The sequence below is a fragment of the Pan paniscus genome, chromosome 7 (genome assembly GCF_029289425.2).
Source record: "Pan paniscus chromosome 7, NHGRI_mPanPan1-v2.0_pri, whole genome shotgun sequence".
Lineage (NCBI taxonomy): Eukaryota > Metazoa > Chordata > Mammalia > Primates > Hominidae > Pan > Pan paniscus.
This window is the reverse complement of record NC_073256.2, coordinates 34,127,145-34,140,542: the sequence shown is the minus strand read 5'-3', so window position 1 is coordinate 34,140,542 and position 13,398 is coordinate 34,127,145. Positions and strand designations below refer to the sequence as shown.

The 13,398-nt window shown below is 32.7% G+C and overlaps 1 protein-coding gene across 2 annotated transcripts in view; it reads right to left on the bottom strand.

The window, feature by feature from the left end:
* The window catches only part of TUSC3 (tumor suppressor candidate 3), a 219,867-nt gene that overhangs the window by 89,704 nt on the left and 116,765 nt on the right, over positions 1-13,398 (bottom strand). For both annotated transcript variants that reach the window (XM_034965678.3, XM_034965679.3), the window contains exons 5-6: positions 13,127-13,267; positions 1,760-1,849 (exon numbers count right to left, since the gene is read on the bottom strand). In XM_034965678.3, the coding sequence (XP_034821569.1) occupies positions 1,760-1,849; positions 13,127-13,267 (231 nt within the window). The remainder of the gene's footprint in view (positions 1-1,759; positions 1,850-13,126; positions 13,268-13,398) is intronic.

The window sequence follows — 13,398 nt, the reverse complement described above, 5'->3', positions numbered from 1 at the left end:
AGGAAAGGGCTGAAAAACTACCTATTTGGTACTATACTCAGTACTTCGGTGACAAGATCATTCATACCCCAATCCTTAGTATTATGCAATATACCAATGTAACTAACCTGCACCGGTATCCCCTAACCTAAAATAAAAGTTCTAACAACCAAAGAAAAAAAAAGTCTGACACCCTCCCAAAAAAAAGAATACAATATGTTAAAACATTTCATAAGAATGATGAATAATTTTTCGTATACTTTAACAAACCATAAACAATAATGAAAAGTAATGCCTTAATATGTTTTATACCTAAAGAATACTCTTAGAAGAATATTAAAAGGCAGTAACAAAAATTTATAAGATTTCCTAAATTTACAATGTTAAGTGTCATTAACACAATAGCGATCAAATCTTTGCATCAGGCCCTTCTTTATGTAACAGAAATATATCAGTGACGAAAACTGATAAAATCCATTCTTTCAGAAGCTTATATATTACTGGGGTCATGGCAAAAGGCAAATGGACAAAATAACACATTCAGTAAATTATGTAGCATATTGTAAGGTGACAAGTACTGTGGAGAAAAAATAAAACAGGAGAGGGAGACAGAGTATAGGGACCAGGGAGGAGGAAGAGAGGAAAGGGCTAACTTTAAATAGTGTCGTCAGGAAGGGTCTTGCTGGGAAGCCAGCATTTGTGTGAAAAATTAAAGGTAAGGGAATAATTTATTGCTCTAAAATTGCTTCCAATTATTTTTCTTTGTATAACTGAATTTTGAATATTGAAGACTTTCTGAAATTACTCTTCTAAATAATGCCAGATTTCAAAAACATATAAATATAGCAAAAACTATGTCTAACTTATTATGGCAACCAATTATTCAAAGAGGCTAGCTTTAACTCCATATCCTTGTCTTCCACTACAGAAATCTGAAAATGTTCCCAAAAATATGGGACCAAATTGATTATTATATAGTAATAATAATTATTTTATTATTAGCAGGTGGACAGAAAGAAAGATGAAACAAGAATAGTTATGAGAGCTGAAAAAGTCTAGTGATGGGTACAAGAAGCCATGCCATTATATTATTCTCAAAATATGTATCTTTTCCAAAAGAAAAAGCAGAAAAGGTTAGAGAAAAAACGAAAAACTGTTCATCTTCACCACCCTAATACTGTTTCAAAGACAGTATGTTTCTATGTCGATTTATCACAGTATTTCCTATTCACCAAACGTAAAGAGAAGGCAACAAACACAGTTATGTGAATTCGGTGGCAGTTACTAACGTGAACTCTGCTACTAATGTAACAACATATCAATTTCACTTTTAATTCTGTGGCAAAGAGTTCCTAACATTCTAATACAATGACCACCTGGGTTCTTAATAATGTCTTAATCCCTTCTGAAGAAAATTAAATTTACCATGGATGGGAGGGACATTGGCTATAAACTGTTCCGATTTCCTCTAGTGGGGTTACATATTATCGCCATAGCAGCAGATAAACTTGAAAAAATAGTGAATGCATGTATATTTGATAAGGTAGATATTAATTTTTTAAATCAACACCAAAGCAGCCCTCATCCTAAAAAAAGTAATATTGTGTGTGTGTGTGTATATGCACATGTGTGTATAGGTGACACAGGTAGTAAATGAGAAAGAATATATATTTTGACTGACAAACAGAATCTTTTCCTACTAAATACTAAACATAATTTCTTATTCCTAAATTAAGCTGGATTAAACTTCAGAATATTCATGCTTATAAATTACACTTACCACTTGTCCATTGTGTGGGTTCTTATGAGCATATGGAGGTCCACGGATATGGTTCCACATCTGGCCAGAAGTCATAGCAAAGACTATACACTGAAAAACAGGGTGCAATGTTTCAATATGTAAACCAGAGAATACCAGAATAATGCATTTCTAAAAGACAATGGTCATCATGAAAGTATCTTTTAAAAATCATGTATCAGCTCACACATTTTAAAAAATTTCACTTATTAATTATGGGACTTTGAGTAAGTTACTTATTCTCCCTGCATCTCAGATTCTGTATCTATAAAATTGGTATGCCAGCTCTGTTAAAGAAATATGTTAATGATTACATCGGATAACATAGGTAAAGCATCTGGCCTGGTGACAGGCAATCTGATACTATGTGCTCACCTGAGCCAGTCAGAAGCACAGATGAGACACTTGATGTTCTAGTGATATTTTAAAGGACATGATAATCATCTTCTATATCCTCTAAACATCATTCTTCTATTAGTTTGGATAACCAAAACCCTACGTTCTTGGATTACGGTACTTAAATCTCCGTAAGTACCTAAATACTTTCAGCAAAGTTTACGACACAGTAAATTCAGAAGATGTTTAGAGATGGAAGAAATCACAAAAAGACATAGCCAGGAATAACTCACAAAGATTATATACCTACTGAATATATCAGACAAAGCCGTATTTGGAAAACTAATAATGAAGATCCAAGGTATTGCAGAGAGGGTGGGGAGAGAATGTATAAACCAGAAGTCACAGTTCAATCAGTATAACTGAGGTGTCAGCATGTTTTGTTTAAGTCACAAAATATTTCAAAGTTAATGAACTGGGACTCCTTTAGACTAAATGTGTTCTCTAGGTTAAAACAGTACCTGTACTTCCTGCTATCCTATAACTTGCCCAATCACTCCTTACTTCAGCTTCCTGGCTCTGATAGGCATTTGTACCAAAAATAACAATAAAAACACGAAAAACACCAAAGACAAGAACGAGCAATGCATGACTGGGAGTCTAAATATTCTAGTTTGCACAATTTTTTAAGGGAGAAAACAAGGATACAAAAGGGAAGAAGATAGGGCAAATAAGAAATGATATCTAAACCCAGAAATTAGAGAGAATCTAAGAAGTCTCACTTTTTTTGGCTATAAAAATATCTAACTAACTAAGATATTCACAAACAGGAGTATCTACCCAAGAACCTTCTGTGCTCTTAAGACCCACCACTGGTATGTTTAAAGTACCTTGCCTAGAATTTTATCATAATAGTTGGGAATGGAGGCTTATAAATTATAATACTCGAGTTGCAGATGTATCTTCAGCACCTGTGCAACCTTGAGCAAGTCCATTGCTTTGGGCCTCAGTTTCCTATCTATAGCATGAGGATAATATTGGTATCAATCTTTCTAAACCGCAGGGGTTTTAAGTAGGTTAATCCATGTAGAGCATTTAAAAATTGCACACAATACACAAGCTCAATAAATATTATTATTCCAAATCCCCCCACAATTTGCTCCCATACTCCTTAAATAGCTCCAGGTCCTACCGCTCCTTAACTGGCACTGCACGCTCCACACAGGCCACTCTTCTTGCTTCCCCCTGCATCCATGATGGTAATGCCTGCATCCACATCTTGTTCATGCTATGTCAACCCAGTCAATCTCTAAAACAGGGTTAACTCATGGCCCAGAAATGGTTCTCCATGGAACCCTTCATTTTATTCATTTGACAATTACTTACTGGAGGCACTACTGTATAACAGGTATGTTACTGGACTCTAGAGATGTAAGAATGAATAAGACAAAGAGGCTTGCCATCCTCAGCTAGAAATCCTGAATAAGTGACATGTCCCCTGACATAAAAAAAAGTATCATTTATTCATTCAAGGTTTATTCACCAAGAGCTTACTATATATTTAAGAACTAATTTAGAAGCTGAGGATAAAGCGATGAACAAAAACATGAGACAGAAAACTGTCATTAGGAAGCTTACATTCTACATGCAACAATACTATTTACGGTATGTCACCAGTTTAAAAAATCATCTTAATACATAATTAATCAAGATTCCAGGAAATGGTTTAATAAAACAAAACCAGGTTCAAACCTGGAATAATACGCAGAATCATCTGAAGTAGTGGCAAATGTATTTACTCACATAGCGCTGGCACTTTTCATAAGAAACAAGAAAACACTGAGTAACATGCACTTCTAAAATGCAAAATAGCCTAGGTTTCAGTTTATCAAAATTCTCATAACTGATGCATCCTTTTTTGGTTGTAACAACTGAAATGTCACCATTTCATTACTTTCAGCAATCTGGAAGTTTTAATTTTGCAATTAATTTGACTAAAATATTTTTATTTAACTATATTCATACAAAGAAGGGCATGAGTCATAGTTATAGCTAGATCAATTTTCACAAAGCACACTATCGGAAAGACAGGAGCTCTCTTGTGTCTCTTCCTAATCATAATCTACATAACCTGCCCAAGGTAAGGAACATTTTCTTGAAAATTCTGTATCACAGAGTATGTAAATACTCAGCTTTAGTAGATAAAACCAAACACATTTCTCAGGAGGTTGAACAAAATTTATATTCCAAATAGCAGTACATGAGAGATCCACTTGATATCCATCTTTACCAATTATTGGTATTAGCTGTAAGCCTCTGTGTGTTCATTCTAGATCTTCTGGCAGAGGTATGATAGTGTCACATTGTCATTTTATTTGCATTTCCCTGATTAATAAGGTTGAATACCTTTTCATATGTTAATTGAAATTTGGACATTTTTGTAAAGTACCCAGCAAGTCATTTACCTCTTTTAAAATTTCACTGTCTTTTTCTTGTTTTGTCAAGGTTCTTTATATTTCTGGGTACAAGTTCTTTGTTAAATATATACATGGCAAATAGTCTTCACCAAACATAAGGCTTGTCTTTCTTTTCATCTTATTAATGGTGTTTTTGACAAACAGAAGTTCTTAATTTTAATGTAGTTCAGTTTATCAATTATTTCTTCTATTATGGTTATCACTTCTTATGTTCTAAGAAATCTTTGCCCACCCACCAGTTATGGAGATACATATCCATGCTTTCTTATAAAAGTGCTAATGTTCACATTTTACTTTTAGATTCACGATTCCTCTTGTGTATGGTGGGAGGTAAAAGTTGAAATTCATCTTTTTCCCATATGGATATCCAGTTGGCCCAGCAATATTTATCAAAAATGCCATACTTACTCACTGCACTGCAAGGCCACTTTCGTTACAAATCAAGTGATTTTATAAGTGTGAGTATGTTTCTGGACTATAGATTCTGTTCCAGATGGCTTTATGTGAAATGAATAAATATTAAAGATCTACAATAAATGCTGATATCTGTAAGTGTAAGTTCTCCAGCATTATTCTTCTTTCATATTGTCTCAACTATTCTATTCATTACCCTCTGCTAAAATCTCATTGTCAATTTCCACAGAAAAAAATCTGCACAAATTCTACTTAAGATCAAGATGGGTATCTTTACAATGTTGAGTCTACCAATCCATTATCAGGTTTACCTGCCATTTAAGTTTTTAAAAAATTTATTTGAATAAATTTTTCAGTTTTCAGTGTGCATATCTTTTATTAGATTTATTCAAAACTTTTTGTGATGCTATGACAATAGATTTTTTTAAAACTTCTTTTTTTATGATGCATTATGATATGAATCATTATTATTTACTATGTATTCATTAACCTTACCCAATTTACGAATTAGGTCTAATTTTTTTTTTCTATGTACAAAATCAAATCATCTGCTAAGGAGGGCAATTTTATTTTTACCGGGATATGTGTGGGTTTTTTGTTTTGGTCTTAATGCAATGCTCAGGGTCCCAGTAAAATACTCAAGAACAGGCATCTTGTATTATTCCTTATCTCAGGAATTTTAGTAAGTTGCCAAATATGATGTTTACTGTATGTTTTTTAATCAGATTAAGGAAATTCCCTTCTATTTTTTCTCTTATTCCCACATAAACACTGAACCTATTAAGTGCTGATATGCATATATCAAAGATGATCATATTTTTTTGTTTAACTATTAGCACAGAGAATTACACTGATAATTTTCACATGGTAAACCATTCTTGTATTAGTGAAATAACTTGACAAGGTATTACCATTTTTATTTATTACTGTCTGTAATTTCTTTGTTTAGAATAAATGCATCTATATCCATGAGAAAGACTGGCCTATCAGTTTTCTATTTTTAAATGTCCCCGTCAGATTTTAGAATCAAAGTTAGTCTTGCTTCAGACAATAGAGGCACTTCCTCTTTTTTTTATTCACAGAAAAGTTTACCTAAGATGAGTATTATTCCGTCTCAATTGCTTAGAAGAGTTAGTCATCATGGAATGAAAGTTTTAGCAATGTTGGATTCAATTGTTTCAGCAATGGATTCAATCCATACTGGAGTATGCAGACTTTCTCATTCTTCTTGTGTTGGTTTTGTTTGCTGGTTTAAAGTTGTTCAACTTCCTTGATATTGTCAACCTTAATAGTGATGTGTAATCACCCTAATCTAATTGGGGAATGTACTGAGCCATGGCTGGATGTGGCCCTGGCAAAGCTCTGTCTACATTTGATCTCAACCACTGAAGGTTTTCCAATAAGAGTCCAGTGGGTCCCAAATTGTAACTTCTAATTCACAAGATTCCAAAATACTCTATTCTGCTTTTTAGAAGCTTTCCACTTGGGCAACTTATCCATTTACCACCAGCATACATCCCGAGACTCGAGACTTGTGAAGTTTCTAACCAAAAACTCTGCTTATTTTTTTGTTTCTCCAGAGAACCAGACACTCAGGTATCTAAAGTTTCATACAGCATCAGAAATGGTTCTTTTTGAACTCTGGCTTCAGGACAAAAGTGACACTAGACAATAATCCTGAAAAGGGCAAGAATAAAACAGCTACTCAGATATTTGTTGCAGTTAATTCAAAGAACACCCTCAAAGCTAGTCCTTTTGGAAGTATTTTGTTTTGTACATTTGTGTTTTCTTTGAGAGTTACAAATAATACCATCTTGGGACACCAAGATTTTGCACATATGTTCATCAAAGCATTTGTATGTTACTGATATACATTATCTGATTTACCTTCCTCACTACACATGTAAGGTCCCTGTGGGCAGGGCTCACGTGCTAGTCTTTTTCACTTGTCTTATCTTTGTATCTCCACATGGTTCTTCATAGATTTTCATACACGTAGCTTTCAAACTCTTGTTGAATGGTCAACAAATGAATAAACATGAACAAACATAGAAAAGGTAAATGCACTGAAACAAAGAATCACTATTCTAAGACTGATCAATATGTGAATATGTAAGTTAAGATTTCTAGAAAAAAAAGTACTAGTCCCAGCCATGACCTACAATGCTATAAGTAACAGTGAAAAAAACAACCATGTCTTAAAATGTCCTTAAACCTATTTAGTCATGTAACTTTCACTCACTCAACAAATATTTACTAAACACTTTCTACATGCCAGGCACAATTCTAAATGCTGTGGCTACATGTACAAAACAGATACCAATCCTTCCACCTCACTGAAGTGGGAGAACACTTACTTTCAGCATTTATATAGCAGGCAAGCATTCAATAAACACGACTGAACATAACCACGTGTTATCTTTCTCACATCTAGAGGTTTCCATAGCCCTGTGGTGAGCTGAGAACACCATTGGCACAAGGCATCCTCCTTTAACCGTCTATTTTCCTTGTTTTTCAAAACAAACTGCTCAGATCCTATAGTTTTCCAAAGGGTCAAGATGTTCACACCCACTATAACTACAGCAACTTTGCTTTTAACTATTCTATACAACGAACTTTCATAAGCGATTTGGTTTGGTGAAAACATTTCACAATGTATTTTAAAAAAAATAACCATTACATGCTTTGAACACTTTGGGTTCATAATTATTTCATAGATTTCCACTATGCAGTTGATACAGCTTTGAAAACAAAATTTAAATAAGACCACGAGTTAATCTGAAGGTATCTTAATCAGCTGAATATGAAAATAAGCTGCTAGTGAAAGTGAAAATTTTAATGCTAACTATGCAGAAAATATGTAATATTCTATACACATTTTATACAATCCTTTGTATATTCCATGTTTTTAAAATATAAAAATGTTTTTAAGTTATAAGTAATTTAATGACATTACTTAATAAACAGGTGGTATAAATCAGCAGAGTAACAGCAGACATGCAATGCATATCAGTGAATTTATACACTGTGCATTTCTACTATTCACAAGTGAATTATTTATTGTTCATTTTTTAAAACTTGGTTTCAGTGTTATACAGAAATACTATCATTATTTCTTTCATTTATACTCAATCTATATACTGCTTTAGTTACAAAAAAAAAAGGAAAGGTGAGACGTATCTTTACAGTCATTTCAGCAACAGCAACAACAAAAAGCTTAAGATTAAGTCTTTAATTCCATGGAAAGGAAATTATGCATTGAGGATAACAATTTCAACAAGTATTTATAACCACTATTGAGTTGGATTAAGGAGATGAGCCGTGCATGAAGTGTAGTAGATCCATGTATGGAACTTCACAGTGAGTCTTATTCAATTGTGACTTTATAATAAGATAAGCAAAAACTCAGCCAAGAACATTCAAATGCTAAAATCTATCCATATATGAGTAGTTTTAAAATGTACTTTTTAGGCCACTAAAATGTAGTTTTTGAGGCCACTGCTTACTCCTACTACAGAAAATTAAGAATTAGATATATTAAGTATATCCTAAAAATATACAAATTCATTTTATTTTCTGTTTTCCTAACTCTTTACACAAATGGCTATACATAGAAATACCTGTTTGCAAAAACCATAACTAACTCCAAATGGCCAAATGACATAGTTGCCTGATGAGCAGAACTGTCTGGGGCCATCCGAAAACAACATTATTTCATTGAAAAAAATATTATCAGAAATTACTTGCTTCTCATTTTTAAAGAGAACAAAATAAAGATTATATGTATATATTTAAAGTTATATAATTTTATTCAAATAAATGCGGATGAAAAAAAGACCCTTTTCTACCCCCATTTGAACTCAAAGCCATCTGTAACTTTGAATGGTCACAAGAAATAAATTTCTACTGATAAATCACAATGTGTACATGCCAAAGTACCTTTCATGAATGTAAATACTGTATAATGACATATACTAATCTCCTATGTTGAAGATTTTCAAAAAATTTAATTAAAATGACATAATTTATTTGGGGCAAAAGAAACATGAGGGTGTATGAATCATCCTACAATACACAGTATTAAAAGGCAGAAAACAGCTTCTATCCTATGGTGATTTACTGTGATAACAAGGTTGGGTTATTACATTATTTTAATGATGCTTTATCTTTCATGCTTTTAAGTGCATATCCTTAGGATATTTTCCTGTATTTGAAATGAATGTTATTGCTTATCCTACTAATATTTTCTGGCTTGAAATGACAGTCACCTATGAGGACCTTTAGGTTGCCATGAAGATCTTCATTATGTGCTACAAAACATAGATTTTAACTCATTTTGGTTCCAAGTCAATATTGTTTTCTCAAGACCATAAACTACGTATCTATGCTACACTCTGTGAAATTATGTACTAGTGTATTTCAATATTTTACTCCATCATTCTACTTTAAATTCATCATAAAGCAAGTAATGTATATGCTTATTGTCCACCATCCTCCATGTTTATGGGGTGAGGGAAGGCAGAAGGGAGTGAAACCAGAACCAGAACCAATCAATGATACATATTCTATTCCATGAACAATCATCAGGATCTATAAATAGTAGTTAACAAAAATTTTTCCCCCTTAGAAAGCATGAGACCAGGAAGATTTACTTATGAATACCTTTAGCTCTTTTTTAAAACTCAGAACCAGGAAATTCTAACATATATGTATGTTTTAATATGTACATATATTACTTTGCAATATACTGCAATATATTACAAATTTAATCTCACTGTTTAACTATATTGCAAAGTAATATATTTGCATATATTACTTCCACATATTAATATTTACACATACTAATTTCCTATGTCAGGAAATTGCAACCTTTCTATCTCCATCCTACACCCTAAAGCATATAACTTCCACTCCCTCAGCACACACTTCTCTTACCCTACCTTTAAGTCATATACAATAAAATAATACAGTAAAAAAAGACAAAAAAAAATACGAGCCTTAGAATACAGTCTACCCAGGACTAAGTGTTCACAACACTAAATAATTCTCCTTGGAAGTACTTTTGTATAGGTTCAGTGATAAAAAGACACAACTGCTAATTGTACCTAGACTTGTCCTTTACTAAAAAGTCAGCATGGGGCCAGAGATTCCGTACCACACATTTCTCTCATTCATTTTCCTCCCTTTGTATAAATTTTTTTGTTCTATGGAAGTTGTCTACTCTTACAAGGTTCATTACTGTTTTATTTTAACAGCTTTCCTTTTACTGTCCAGTCAAAGGCTTTCATCAGAGTTTGTACAAGTCATATGACAATATTTTGGCAAATTTAAAAATATACATTTTTTTCCTTACTTTCAAGAAAAAATGAGATATTAGTTATTTTAAACAGACAAATGTTTGAGAATCTGAATGAATAGGTCAGCATTTTGGACAGTCTCTTAACTTTCTAAGGAAATCTCAAAAGTAGGATACGAAAAATTACATATGAACAAATTCAGTTTTTCAATTTATAAGCAACAATCAAGTTTGGTGGTGATGGTAATGGTGGTGGTATCAGGTAGAAATGGTAAAGAAGACCCAATTTATATATTTATATACACATATGTGTAACACAAATTATATATACAAATTATTTACATAAAACATAAAATGTAAATTATATATTATATATTTAATCTCATTTTTTAAATGATTTAAAGAGTTTCCAAAGGCCATCAAACATAAGTATCTCCGTATTAATGAGAAAAACTGCAAGAGATGCAGAAAAGTATTACAAAAGTTGTTTAATTTAACATTATATTATCAGTGTAGTGTTTTCAAACACACTGTTAGAAAACATGTCTGTTCTCTGCAGCCTTTTATTGACTTCTAAAAGGCTGTGACTGGGGAGCAGGCATACCTGCCAAGGTATCTTAGAATTTATCTTCTGCCATGCCAAGTTAATTCGCTTTCCAAGATTCACAGTAAAATAGCAAAATAATAATAATAATAATAATAAATCTGTATAACATAGCAGAGGTTTTCAAGAAAACTGATCAACTGAAGTATTCAACATCTATACATCATATAAAGTTCTTCTATGAATTTATTTGTAGTCATAAGGGCTCACTGTATCTACTGGGTTGAATGACCAACATATAAGACACATGTCCAGATTTAAAGAAGCCCAGCTTTGTGTAAACAATACAGAACTTGCAATCAGATGAATGAGATCAAATCTCAGTTCAATCACATTCTAGCTTTGTAAGCTTCTACAAGTTGAGATTACTGAATCTTTGTTTCCTTGTTTATAAATGAGGACAATATAAATTCCTTTGCACAGTTATGAAGCATACCCCAAAGAAGAAAGAGATCAGTAAAGAGTAATGCCAACTATTACTAGCTTACAATGCAATAATTCTGGCCTCTTCTTGAGGAATAAGAATAATGTAAGGATGTTAATGTTATTTGAATGTAATTCAGAGATGAGACTATATCAATTTTTGGTAGACTAAAATAGTGACAAGATTTGATATGACATTAACTCTTAAATACCAAAGAAGTTTTGATTTTGCAACAACACAGTGAAAGTACTGCATTTTTACCAAGAAACCTGGGTAGCTTTACTGCATTAAGCAACTTGAAAACTAGCATGGAAAAAAGCCAAAACAATTTTGAACTTAATGACTAAGGTAATTAAGATCATCCATAGTGTCCAATAACTTTAAATACAGTACAATTAATTAATCCATTTTAACTCATTCAGCAAAAGTGAGAAAACAATATTAAGAAACTTTCTTTAAAAAAATCTTATCTTCCTTGCTCTTAAAAGGCCAAACATCTAATTTGTATTTTGACTATGTACTAGAAAGCCACAGAGGTTCTGTCTGAATTTCTAAGCTCTAGGTATTACTTCAGAAAATGAAATTGCTTCAAGGTGACTCTTGCCTGGGCTGCTTCTCAGTCTGTCCTATCACTTCCAACTTAGTCATCAAGACCCCTAATTTTTTGGTAAAAATAAAATGGGAAGGATGAAGGGCTACTGCAAGAAAGCAAAAGAAACAAACTGACAATTAGCTGTAAACAATCCATTATGTTTTACAGATATAATACATTGTATGTAGTTATATCTTTAATATAATAACATTTTATTATATTACGGACAATACTTAATCTATAACATATACACTGATATATAATGTATTTATCTAGATATATGTATATGTATCTAGTCTCAATTCCAACATTCTATTTATAAATATTTCATACATTTTGTTAGATTTATTTTTAAGTACCTTATATTTTTCCTTCCTATTGTGAAAGAGATTTTATTTTCAATTATAACTGAATTGTTTTGTGTATAAAATCCTAATGAGTTTCGGCTATTGGCTGTGAGCTGGGAACTGATGAACTCTAGTGTCATCTCTTCCCCCTCCTATCTTGCCATCACTGCTGTAGCCCCACACAACTGTAGTTCTCTGAATATCCCAGGCTTCACTTATGTTGAATACTTGGCCTTAACGACTTTAGAATTTCATTTTCTTCTACAGAATTCAGCTCATGTCACAATCTGGGAAGCTTGTCATGATTCCCTTTACTCTAGATTAGGTTTCTCTCCTGTGCATTCCTGTAATACTCTGTTACTTACTGCCGTCATAGCACACATAACCGTTCACTCCATTTGTTGATTACTCTGTATCCCCACAATGCATTTCTCACAGGCAGAGTGTATTTCTTAACTTTATATCCTCAGTATCTAACATACATCAGTCACACAGAAGATACACAAGAAACAGTTGTCAAAAAAGAAATAGCTGAATTTCCAAACCATGTGCAAATTATTCTGAGCTATTAATTCTGATCAAGTCTTATCATATTTCTAGATGTATTCAACATGTATTTATCTAGCACTTGTGCCAAGTACAGAGGGACAGTACATTTTAGCACTGAAAAGTTGAAGGAAGATAGCACAGTTTTGATTGACAGAAAACTCAAACTAAATTATCCAAGTTCTAAAAAGTTACTTCTCATTCAGACTTAAGTTCTATTATAGTTATAATCTGGCTCATTTTGTTAATATTATACAACTTATATTATTACACAAAGAATAGGAAATAAAAAAAGCACAATGTATTAACATACCAGAGACACCATGGCCCAACCAGTCTTGTTATAGATGAACTCCAAGTTGTTCCTTCTTAAATAAAGCAAACCTCCAACAAGCGACACTAACAGGGCCAAAGCAATGGTACCAGAGTAGTTGGGTGGTCTGAAAACCCGAATCTGCAAAAATGCAAAGAAATTTCAAAAGTGAAAGAAAAACAAAATTTTTCTTCTGATCATATTCTAGTCCTCATAATTTTCAACGCAAAGAACTCAGAAACATGCCACCCAACTTTTCATATGTGACACTA